Below are 13374 nucleotides of genomic sequence, written 5' to 3'. Positions count from 1 at the left end.
TTTTCACTAGTTTATAACATTTAATCATGCAATACATATTTATTTGTTGTATTTAGTTGTTGTATTAATAGTGGATATTATCATTTTACTAAACTATTTTATGGCATTTTAATGTATTTCAAGACACATTATCTGTATACTGTAGACATCTTAAACATTTTGTCCTGATTTTTATACAGTTTTTAACTTAAAGAAATTAAAAAAAAGAAAAACTACTGTTGCTGCTGCAGATAATTGTTCATAGGATCATTATTGTTCATTATTCTTAAGGAATCACATTTAATCTATATTTTTGGGCCATTTTGATATGTGTCATTCGGTGTAACGAAATATTTTCATACAGTGTAACACCAATATTTTATATTTAAATACAGTAATTTGTCTTTTTTGACTCATGGAGACAAAATCAAATCTTAAAGGATATAGTAAAACATATTTTAAAACATTTTTATATTTTTTTCAGTGCAATGCAGTAAATGTTTGTTAAAAACTTTCAACAAATTTAGAGTTGTACCAATGACACATACGTTCAAAATGAAATAATGTTTTTTTCTGGGTAGTTATATTTCTGACAGTCTAAATATAAATATATAACCATGTGATTGTGATAAATGGACATAAAAGGTTGTTTTTTTAAAACAACAATAAATGTTACACTGAAAGACATTTTTCAATGAATCACAATAAAAAATGAATTACTGGTTTTTAATTAATATAAGGGCATAGGTGGCACTCCGCCTTTTAAGGAAATGTACTAGCTGTTTTATTTTTTTGCTACTTTGAAAACCTTAAATGTATACACACACACACACACACACACACACACACACACACACACACACACACACACACACACACACACATACATATATGTATAACTGTCAATTGTTAATAATGCGTTAACGCAAATGTTTAACACATGCACATTGTGTTTGACCCTAAGAAGGCGATGCAGCAGTATCGTTCAGGATAACAAGCAGAAGCGGATACACAAAAGAGTCTTATGAATGGCAAATTCAGCTCCAAAGCCCTGCCAGATGTTTTATCCACAAGAAAAAAGTTATTTGTGTTTATTGTCGATGTGAGTTGAGTTACCGGAGTATGTCGAGTCTCACATAGCACCTGCTGGCCAAGCATACAGCTGATACAGAGAGCCCTCCTCTCGCTCATCCTCCACAATCTTAACCGGCCTGCATGCTGTAGCCACCAATTTAACTATCACTGTTGAATGTTTGTTGCTTGTAGAGTTGTTCATGCACCTCCGTTGCAAACTATCTAGTGTGGTCTCCCTCTGCTGAGCAGGAGGAGGGCTCTCTGTATCAGCTGTATGCTTGGCCAGCAGCTGGTTTGTCATGTTATGCTTTGAGCATTTTTTTGAGCATGCAGTATTTCATTGTTCTGGATTGTTTCAATAATATTAATACACGTTTGCATAAAGCAAGCATATGTATCCACTCCAATGTTAATACTAGTATTAAAAGCTTGAAAAATATCCCTTTAAAGTACATTGTACTGGCAATATTGTATACAGTGCAGTGGACCAAAGACACAAGACCATAGAGGGCAATCATTTGTTCAGATTCAAGCCAGTTTTCAGACAGCAGACCAGACATTGTGATAGAAGTACCACAAACCTTATACAGAATACCTCTGACAGACATATTTTTTATAGGTACCAGCAAATGTTGGTGTTAAAGGAAAATTAAATAGCAGATAAGGTTGAAAAACAAAGTAACAACATTGATTTAACAGTAACACATGCAAAACAGAAATCAAAAGGGATTATTATGTGGAGATTGAATGACAGGTGGCAATGGCAGTAAGAAAAGACAGGACAGTGGGTTTACAGAGTTCAAAGTAAAGCAGGAACAGGATTAAATAGTACACTACTACTCATAATAAGAAAGCATGGTACAGGCAGATGTTAATACTGTGGATGTTACTGTGAGATATATGAGGAAGTCAGAATATATATGATTCAAAAGCTCAGAAAGGAAAAACTAGAGAGCATGAAGTGAATGTAATCAAATTGTATGTAATAATGTCTATGAGATTTTTAAATGTGTATTTTATTGTAAATACTATTAGATATTGTGATGCTCACTCCATACCAGTTGGTGGCGGTAATGCACCAATACGTTGTTGCTAACCGCCAATTATCATTAAGGAGAAGAAGAGGAGGGAGGAGAGGAAGAAGGAGAAGAATCAAGCGTGGTTTTCAGGCAGCAGACTCATAACATTGTTGAATATGAAGTGGTGTGTGTAGAGTACAGGTATGTCACAGCTTCTTATGTTTGTTTAGTTCACCCTGTCACACAGAGAATGACGCTGTGTGGAGATAAAGGCACACATCCTTCCTCTCAATTTAATTACACAACATCGTCTCTACAGTAGCTGATTAAGCATGTTGGACTTTATAATACAGGCAGACACTCGCTTTTTAATAATATGAAATGATGAAGCTAACAGTGGTGACAGTTTTTAACTCTCTCACACCAGACAGTCAGTACTTAAACAGCTTGATGAATTTAGCAATGTTCCATGTCTGAAAAAGGGCTTCAAAGTGTATATCTAACCTTCCTTCTGTTGTTCACATTTTCATGGAGTAGAATAGAATAGAGTAGAGTAGAGTACACTTAGGGGTAGGGCTGGGCAATATATTGATATCATATCGATATCGTGATATGAGACTAGATATAGTCTTAGATTTTGGAGATCGTAATATCGTGATGTCATCAGAGTTGTCTTTTCCTGGTTTTAAATGCTGCATTACAGTAAAATATATAATTTTCTGAACTCAACAGACTGTTCTTTTATTTACTTTTTACCTACTTTATCACATTTTCCATAGTGTAAATGTTTTGTGAAGGCACCAGCAGACATCTCTACAATATTATTGCAATATCTATATCGAAGTATTTGGTCTAAAATATCGCCCAGCCGTACTTAGGGGTCTGAAGGGAGTCCAGTGAGGTATGTTTACTGGCCCTTCGGCTGGTGCAGCCATCACTGATCTTGCAGATGTTAATGTAACTGTTGTTGAAGAAATAAATGAGATGCAGGCTGGAACACAGTGATGTTGTCCATCAGTTGATGTCAGTGTTGTGTTTGAGCAGGGATGTGTGAAGCAGCAGAGAATGACCTGTACGCTGTCCTGGGAGCCAGCCCCTCAGACACCATCCAGCAGCTCAGACACAGATACCAGCAGCTGGTCTTACAGGTAAACACACTGCTCTGTCTGTGTCTGTATCAGCCTGAAGCAATAATACAAGTGCTTGTTCCTGTTAGACATAAACCCAGCCCTACGTGGCTGGATCAAACATTTTGCTGTTTTATCCATCAAGAAAGAACACTCCACCCTGTCAAAGTGTAGATTATTTACACAATGTTTTTAGTTCCAAAGCTTGAGGAAATGTATGTAAAAGTGCTTGACAAAGCTCAGGTTTCAGCTGCCTTGAATGCTCTGTTTGCAATGTTTTTTCCTACTTGATGACATCAGCTCATAGCACTGATCTCAGGTTATTGGTGTTGTCCACTGACTGTCTGATTCAAGTATAGATGCATTTGAGAAGCTCCTATGAAATTAAACAACAAGGGGGGAAAAAATCAAAAGCACAATCTGATTCATATAGTTTGTAGTGCATACGTGCGCACGCACGCTTCGTTCCGCCCTCGGCAGGATGCAGCACACACTTTCTAGTTTTATGTAGTGTGAACTGCTCCTACACTTTAGAAGATTTCAGTGCGATTGGTCTAATAAGCAGCAACACAGATCTATCAGGACACTGCGCTCTCACACACGCTGCATTAATAGTCTCACACACACACCCACGCACGCGCAGTCACTCTCTAGTGCACGCTCTAGCTTGCTCGCTCCAGATTCCGGGAGATTGTGGCTCATTTGCGGGCGTCAGGGAGCCGCTATCAATATGCGGGAGACTCCCAGAACGTCCGGTAGGGTTGTCTGTTTTTATTCCCCCCCTACTTCAGTAGCTTATGAAGGGAGGGGGCAGGTTGTGTTATGAAGCCTAGCCTACACCAAAGCCAAAAGCTAAGTTATATGGTTAACTAGCTGCTAGCAACTTCTAATGAAATCGAGCAAGTTATCAACATAGTTAACGTCACGTTACTTCAAGCTATCAAATAATGATCAGATGTTAGAAAGAGGATTGTGAAGGATGCGTCAGTCTTCTTCATCACATTCACATGATCAGGGCTCAAAGACCTGCATATTTGTTTGTGAACAAACAGAAATAACTCTACCAAGTAGTTGTGTGCAGTGTAGTGATTCATCTGGTATTCTGGTTTTTTAACATTGTAACAATTTGTAACACTAATATTTATACCCATGCAACTAACAATTATTTCAATAATTGATTAATTGGTTGATTATTTTTTTGATTAATCGATGAATGATAACACATTTTTTAAAAGTCCACCCCTTCATTCAAAAACAAAACATTATTTCAAATTGACATTGCAAAAAAGTGCACAAACAATGTTGCTGCTTGGACGTCCCTGAGCTGTTAAAGTAATATTAAATCATAAATAATATATTTTTTAAAACAACTAAATGTCGATGTCAGATAGCTTTAACAAAATAACATACACATGTATGCTACACAAAAAATATGTTCTGTAGATTTAAGGGACCTGAGCTGTTGGAACAAATAAAAGATAAATAATAAAGAAAAATGCAAATCACAAAACTGTTAACAGGGTTAGTTTCAACATTCAGTGGAGGTTCTAGTATCTAAATAAAATAAAGTTATATTTTTTATCACGAATGATAACATATTGGTAACAAAAAGCCTGTACCACACAAATACACAAATAGAACAACACACTTATAAATCAATATTACCCTTCAGCAGTGTCAAGCAAGAATCAAGACTAATGGCGCTTTTCCACCATACAGTTCTAGCTCGGCTTGACTCGACTCTGGTTTGGTACCAGGAACAACCTTTTCCATTACTATAGTTCCTCCTCAAAGTGGGCGGGGTCGTCATAGCACGGCTGCACGAAACTGCCGTGACTTCGTTTTATATGCGACACAAACACATAAACATGGAGGACATTGAGGCAGTGGTGTACTTGCTGCTGTATGAGGCGTTTTGTCTCACACAAAGCAAGAACATTGAGCCGTATGGCTGTAACTATGGTAACGCTGCTGCCGGTATTTAAAAATGCCGGGTTTGATTCTTGTGTGGGACGGCTCATGACTCTTCCAGTGACAACTCTTCTGACCAATCAGTGGCCGGCAGTCTGGTGACGTCACATTTAGTACCGGCTTGGCTCGCTTGGAACCTCACCAGAGCAGGTACTAAAAAAGGACCAGGTACCAGGTACTATCCCTGATGGAAACGCAAAAAAGTCGAGTGGAGTAGTGCTAGATCTGTATAGTGGACAAGCAACATAAACCAGTTCACCTTGGTGGTGTGCAGACTGATTTTATTCATTATTCTTAACAATTTCACATTTTCAATATGTCTATGAAACTACATATTAACAGTGTAATGTGGTTTATTTGGTAGTGACCAGTTTTACTTTTTCCATCAGTAGGCTACAATATAAACTTACAAACATAGATCCCCCTGCTGCTCTCTTCATCTCCTACTGCTGACTGTGAGATCTCAGCAGGTAGAAGCTGATAGTTCACTAACTAGAATGAGAGAGCACACAGCAACAAGGTTAATGATGATAACATCTTTATCATTGACGTGACGAGCAAAAGTGATAGAAAACTGATCGTCTTTTTGGTGGGGTATGTGTGTGTGTGTGTGTGCGCGTGTGTGCTGCCCCCGGCAAGATACCTCACACACTTTCTAGTTTTCTGTTGTGTAAAGTGCTGGACACACTTTAGAAGATTTTGGTTGGACTGTATTTCTCAGCCTTTGCCGATACCGGCTCTGCTCAGCTCCGCTCTGCGACATAGCGAGTGTTGCATTAATCACGCAACACAACCAATCAATAATGAAATTCGTTGCCAGCACTTTTAATAATCGATTTTTATCGACTTTATTGATTCATTGTTGCAGCCATAGCTCACTACACAAGGACTACATGCATCAGTTTGCTTATGTCTGAGGCTTCATGTGTGCAAGTTTCCAAATTGCAATGATGGCAGCTGGCCGCCTGTATAGACCCTGGTATTAAAGGAGAGTATTTCCTTGCTGCTGTGCTGCTCATGTGGGAATGTTGGGTCTCTTTCAATTAAATGAAAGAGTACGGTCTAGACCTGCTCTTCGTGAAAAGTGCCTTTTTATTGTGATTCGGCACTGTATAAAAAAATATTGAGTGATTGATAAAAATACAGTTTTCATGGTCTAGTGCAGACCCCCCAACCTGCAAAAAATTGGAGGTTCGATGTGATTGGTCTACTTAACAACACAGAGCATCAGGACATTTGGCCCAGCTGGCCTTGCTCTTTTCTTCCAGTAGATTCTGTGAAAGTTAAAGATGTAATGATGTCAGCTTTTAGTGTCATGATTATTTTGAGAGGAAATATCACAATTTTACAATATTAAGGATTATTTACACCATGGGAGGAAACACTGAGCATTTTTTAATTAAATGTTTTATTCACACACTTTCTTTTGGTCCTGCAAATAAAAGACTTCAAGACACTTTGTAGTAAAAATGAATAATAATAGAAAATAAATAAATAGATTGGCAATAGTAGGCACATTCACTGTAGCTGCCATTTCAAACCAAAATAATTGACTAGACTTTCTAAATAGTATATAATCAAATAATCATTAGACTTATATGTGAACCATTAGAACTTATTTCTAAGTAGCCAAACATTAGGCCAACTGGACAGGTCCTACAGGAGAAAAAGTTCTCCTGTTCAATCTTCTTCTTTTTACATTTCTGTGCATGTTCATCACATCTGTGTAACGCTTTTTGGTGTGTGTGTGTGTGTGTGTGTGTGTGTGTGTGTGTGTGTGTGTGTGTGTGTGTGTGTGTGTGTGTGTGTGTGTGTGTGTGTGTGCGTGCACAGTATCATCCAGATCGTCTTGGAGGTGTGTGTCCTTCAGAAGCAGAGTCTAGTGTGAGGACTTTTCTTGAAGTTGATGCAGCCTGGCGGATCCTCAGTGACCAAGACAGCAGGAGACAGTATGACCAGCAGAGGAGAGGTAACAACTTAACTAGGACTGTACCTTAACTGGAATATTCCAAATCCACTCAGTCACCAGGTTTAACAGAATATTCAACTTTTTTTTATTTTTATTTTTATACATCTCACCTTTAATTATGACAAATGTATTTCTTAGCAGCGTCCACCTAGTACTGTTCAGCCTTAGACCAGGTCTACACTGTACTCTTTTTAATTTAATTTAATTTAAAGAGACCCAACATTCCACTATGAGCAGCACTTGGTGTCAGCTGCAAGGAAATACTACAACAAGAAGAAACTACTCGTGATTGGTTGCATATGTAACCCAAGACCACTTTGCTACCAGTGTAGTAGGTGATGGTGTCAAATGACAACTCCATCTCCTTAATGTTCATCTCTGCAGTCACTGCACACACAGCTCCTTGCTTAAGGATGAGAAGGTTGTATAGATGTCCATTCTCCCCAAAGGCTTACATGTCCAACAACTACCCAGCCCAAATGGAGCTTTGGACAAATGGCGCATTGTCAGGACCGTTAATTTGCTTTCTCAAATTATTTGCCTGTACAATGTCTTTTCCCAATAGGAGCAATATTTCGAATCAAGTTGGAGGCATCTCATTAACACTTTGTGGCGGCATACGACATCCTGAGAGAGAATCTCTCTGCAGTTGTTGGGATTTGGTCACATTCCAGGTGCGGAGGGAGCAAAAGAGCAACCTTGCAATCCAGAGACTCCACATTGAAACAACAGGCTCTTCTTCCTGCTATCTGCTGGAAACTGGCACATGTTTCATTATATATGGTTGTAAGTTTCCTGTGACCTTGAATACGTGGAAAAACTCAGACTTTGCAAAAGAGTGATTGGTCTAATCGCTGCACACCTCAGTGCAGCTGAGGAGAACAGAAGAGACAGAAGCAACAGCAAGATGATCTCCAATTAACTTTTCACCAATTTGACAATTTATGTGCAGCCTTTAGAAAACATGCTTCAAAGTGAGATGACAAAAAACACAAAAACATGCTGCAAATACACAACACACAACCAAAAATAGAAAACACTGCAAGTTGCACAGAATGCAACAAAACTGAGTTACAAAACAACAGAATTGAATTCCAGGGCCTGCCTTTAAACACAACATAATAATACAAATCAACTGTATTGATTATATTGAATTAAATAGGGGTACATTAGGACACTGTAGCTTCAGCTTCGGTCTAATTCCTTCACCGAACTCACTGGGATTAGTGTGTTCCCAGCAATGGAATGACATACTAACGCTATGACAACACCAGTAATCAAATAACTCCTACACACATCTTTGGCTGTCCATTACTTTAGTGTCTTGTTACTTAATAGCTGGCACTATTTGCAATACGCTGAAATCAGCCAACAGATGTATCAGTCTCTACTTAGTGCTATGGACACATGATTGGAACCAAACAATTGAGGTACAATAACACAGCAAAGGTAGCTCTGAAAAGTTTGTATATAACTCTTGACAGTCAGCTGAGATTCATAAATGATGGATTCTAATGTGGAAAACAACATAGAAACATATAAGCTCACTGTTATTTTCAGATATACTTAAACTCTCTAATTGTATTGGAAGACGAATGAGATGTTTGTTGTCTGTTAGTGTATACACAGATGAAAAGTTCCAGCCCCTCCCTCATCATTTATCCTATTTTAAATTATCACTAGTTTAGCAGCAATTATTTCTCACACACAGTAACACTAATTAAAACCCAAGAAAAGTTTAGCACTAATTATTCATGGTTCAAAGTCATTATCACTATCAAACTGTACAACTTGATAATGACTGTTTCCTCAAGAGTGAACTGTAAAACAAAGTGTGAACATCCATCTGTTCATCTGTCTGTCCAACTATGCAACACTCAGCAGCAGTTGTCAGTCCTCTCCTTACATCTGTAATCCATCCATCTTCAGCTCCTGTCCTTTGTCCTGTCTGGCCATTTAGGTCATTAGGTGCAGTTTAGGATCGGCTACATTGTTTTACTTAATAGTCCAGCTGGCTATTTAATGATATTCAATTTTGATTCAGATAAAATAGTTTGAATTAACAAACTGTGATGCACTCTGTACATTTACAACCAGCAGCCTCCACTTTAAAACAATGTGAGCATGATGATAGAGAAACGTGCGAAATGTCTGTGTATCAGCCCCCCCACATGCTCTATATGAATGTGTGTGTGTGTGTGTATGTGCTTAACTGAGAGGTTGTGTTCTGCTGACAAATATGAGCCAAATAACTGATGACAACGTACAGGAAAAGCATGGCAGCTTCCATATACACCACACAGAAGGTTATGGGATTAATAATAGTAATAAGCTTCATTTATATCACAAGTTTACAAAGTGCTTCATAAACATAAAAACAAAACACACACTTCAGTTATGCATCAAAATCATTTCACTACAATCAAGAAATACACAAAGATAAAAGACAATGTTTGTTCAATATAAATGATCACATTAATGGAGGAATTTATATACATTGCACTTTTTACTTCAAATAAACATTAAAACAGACAAGTCTGTGTCATATGAGGAAAATGCAGGCTGTGCCTCAGCCTCCCACACATGATGGCAGGGAAGATGAGTTGATTCTGTGGACTCACATGATTAGAGTCAAGTGATTTGCATGTTGTTGTTTTTAATTTTATAAATAATGTAATTGAAAAAACAAAAAGCCTAAATTTCCTTTATAATAAATCACTACAAACTCATTAAAATATGCAATAATTATAATAATAAATAAATAAAACAGCAGTTAAGATGTGTCAATGTCACATGTCACATTTTCAGGATAAGGAATATTTGTATCAATGTATTCTTACATTTTAAACTTTAGAATACATTTTCACCTAATTTGATAAGTTATGATGGATTTTATGAGGTTTCACAACCCTTTAGATGAGTGGTTATCCATAGTGGGGAAAATATGACAATAAGACATAACTTGCATACTTTAACAACAAAAATATACTATCATATAGATTCATTAAAGGGGAAATCTGCACATTTCCTGGTGTATGAATTTAATCTGAGGCTCTACTGGAATAATACTCTACTGGCCCTTTATACAACCTCAGCTCAGCCTCTGTCTGAAACAGGCGTGTAAGGAACCCTTTGTGATGAGCCAAGTGTTTTGTGATTGGTTAGCTTCTGGAAGCTGCATCACAGCCATCAACAAACTATGAAACTATAGTAGGATTTTTTTGCTCATTCTTTACTCCAAATATCAACTTCCCCAGTTCATATGTACATGTTTGAGCTGCTGCCAAGGACATGAGCAGACTGCAGTGTATCATGTGCTGTGCTGATAAGGTCATCGGCTGCAACCTGCCGTCCTTTCAGGACCTGCATGAAACCAGGACCCTGAACCTATCACGTTACAGTAACACACTTCTCTGTATTATTACATTAACACGCTACATGTAGTGTTTGTACTAGGGTTGGACGATGTCCAGGATTTGGACGATCGACGATCTTCAAAGCAAAACATCGTGATGGCCGATGACATCGGCGCGGGGGGGGGGGGGGGGGGGGCTGCATTTATAGTCACTGTACGGTTTTTATTAACCTAACTGTTAAACTAACAAATCCCACCGCACGGGGTGTGTTTGACCGGAGAAACAGTGTCACACTCAGCTCCGACACTCAATCTGTCTTTTTCACGTGTTTATTAGCAACTCCACACATGCTTTTCTTTTAGTACTTAAACAGTGATCGTGCCGTCAGCAGGTAATCAACTGAAAAACATAACATATAAACATAACTATGTTAACGGCACGGACATATGTATGATATTTAACACAAGTTACAATCACATTGTATATCAACTCACCAGCTCAACTTCACTGGTCAAAAACCGAGTCACAATAAGCATAACCACCGAAGAAGAAATACAAAGTGTACTGCTGCTGGTAAAGCGCGCTATGAACACCCAATGATATAACAGCAGGAAACACCATGTTTGAAAAATAGGAAAACTTCACACAGTCACACAAACACACACGCACTGTCACTCTAGTGCGCGCTCTTGCTCGTTCACTCCAGATTCCGGGAGAATACATCTATGCGGGACACTGCTGCGCACGCGGGGGGGGGGGGGGGGGGGGGGGGGGGGGCACCCATCGCCATCGGACCAACCCTAGTTTGTACTGCTTATACTGTGAACATTTCCACATTCCTGGTCGATATCTGGTCAGTATAATTATTAAACTTAAAAAATGTTTAATTGTGAAATGTTTTTATACCATTTTATACCTGCTTTTTGTGGTGGTTGTATTTTCTCTTACCTTGCTTTTTTTTGTTCACCTCAGCAACAAGTCAAATTCCTTTTATGTGGAAACCTTCTTGGCAATAAACCAATTTCTGATAGTTCTTCTGATGTGCGATGTGTTTTTGAGGTCTCGTTTTACACGTAGTTTATTTCCCCTTCTTCATTCTAAGGTTTTATTTCATATTTATTGCTTGTATTATTGTTCCTGATTTTGAATCCATCATATATTGTATGTCTATATGATGTCTCCTGTAGTATTTCCTATTGTTGGGGCAGTATCTTTCTTATGTTTGACTGGTGCTACTTGCCTTCCTCTCTTATAATAATACATCTATGCACTTGTAGCTCGGGAGCTGAAGCAGGATTGGCCAGTTGATTCTACAGTCTTTCTAGAGGACATGAACTGGGACCAGGGTAACTACACAACATGCACACTAAAACACACATGATGCATTTGAAACTGATCAGCAGAACACCTACAGTATAAGTATAAAATAGAAAAGTGCATGTAATTAGTAGTTAAGGGGATCAAACCTGGATACTAGTAGCCGTATTACTAAATAAAAAACGTGCTTCTTCCCCATACAACAATGCATTCTGGTTTGAAAACTTCCACATTCTCTTCACTATATTGGATTGTTATATCATTTTCTAATTGTTAGTCATACCATTTCTGAGACTGCCCTTTTTATGGTGTTCATGTATGAAAGAGTTTTTCCAGTGGAAAAAACAATCTAGTCATTGTACCTCTTTATATATGTTGTTTCAGATGAGTGTGTGTATACATACTGCTGTCGCTGTGGAGGAGGATTCAGCGTCTCAGAGGAAGAGGTAGAGCAGGAGACTCACAGAAGGCAATGGGATGATACGGAGGAGGAAACAAAGGAGGGACAGCACAGAGGAGTGGTTATATGCTGTGACACCTGTTCCCTTAGTGTGTATGTCACATGGCCATTACATACAAAGACTCAGAGCTTAAAATGTCAGGAATAATACCTTTAACAGAAACTGTATCAACATATCTTTCAGTGGAGGATGGTACCAAATCATCAACGTGTACTATGTTGGGATAGATTCATCTCCATCACAAACTCATGTTTAGGCCACTTGAAGCAAGGCGGCAAAACAGCTTACTGACTAACAGCACAACAGACTGTGTATGTATGTGGAAGCTCCTACTGTGTGTTGACAATAAGAGCATGAAGGTGAATGGTGAAGGTCCATCAGATCCATCAGTTGCTCCAAGTCCATTTTTTTCTCTAGTGATGCATTGAATGAAGCATGAACTCCACTGACAGCTGTTTAAATCACACAAATATCTCACTGTTTATATGTTCTGAATGTATTAATGGTATCATTATTAATTGAGCATGACTTCCAGTCTGCCTATGAGCTTGCCTTAGAGATGAAATTGTTATTTTTTATTTATTTATTTAGTTAGAAAGACACCTGCTGAGGTGTGAGGCCCAAATATAATTTTCTTCAAGTTTGAATTAATTATCTGGAGTTGTGTCTTTCCTTTTCTTCACCTAATAACACCAGCCCTGACCAGGTTATAGACAGTAGCTGCAACCTTGTGTGTGCTGTCAGGCTCTCAGCAGTGCTGTGGGGTGGAGGTTGTCAAGTGGAACAGTGATAACATCATGGGAATTGTTCTGAAGTAATGTAATGTGATGCTAAAGCAGTAGAAAATGATGATCTATCCCCTGGAGAGTCTATCTATGAGATTATACTCTGGTAGTGTAAGGGGCATCTATGCTCTCTGGGGTCCTAGCTACATGTCTGAACCTGCGTACTAGCTGGCATGATGCTGCTCTGAAGCTTGTCATCCATATCACAGATAATCAGCAGTTACGTTACTTCTCAGAAAAGTATTTTACATATAATATACATGTTCATACTGTACTCAGTAAAAAGCAATATTCTAACATTAATATTCAAACTAAC

At 38.4% G+C, this 13374-nt stretch overlaps 1 protein-coding gene across 1 annotated transcript; it reads left to right on the top strand.

Annotated features, from left to right (window-relative positions):
• Positions 1-2178: 2178 nt before the first annotated feature.
• dnajc24 (DnaJ (Hsp40) homolog, subfamily C, member 24) lies at positions 2179-13153 on the top strand. Its single transcript, XM_062420865.1, has 5 exons — positions 2179-2273; positions 3117-3220; positions 7004-7139; positions 11773-11841; positions 12197-13153. Exons 2-5 carry the CDS (start codon positions 3119-3121, stop codon positions 12418-12420), a joined length of 531 nt encoding a protein of 176 aa, XP_062276849.1. The 5' UTR covers positions 2179-2273; positions 3117-3118; the 3' UTR covers positions 12421-13153.
• The last annotated feature ends 221 nt before the right edge of the window (positions 13154-13374 follow it).

Source organism: Scomber scombrus, chromosome 6 (genome assembly GCF_963691925.1).
Source record: "Scomber scombrus chromosome 6, fScoSco1.1, whole genome shotgun sequence".
NCBI lineage: Eukaryota > Metazoa > Chordata > Actinopteri > Scombriformes > Scombridae > Scomber > Scomber scombrus.
This window is presented reverse-complemented; position numbering and strand designations above follow the sequence as displayed.

Excerpts from the sequence above, each read along its gene's own strand:
- dnajc24 (XM_062420865.1), top strand. The coding sequence starts at position 3,119 with ATGTGTGAAGCAGCAGAGAATGACCTGTACGCTGTCCTGGGAGCCAGC. Across the intron at positions 3,221-7,003 it reads ACCAGCAGCTGGTCTTACAG|TATCATCCAGATCGTCTTGG; the intron begins GTAAACACACTG and ends GTGCGTGCACAG. Across the intron at positions 11,842-12,196 it reads GGACATGAACTGGGACCAGG|ATGAGTGTGTGTATACATAC; the intron begins GTAACTACACAA and ends ATGTTGTTTCAG.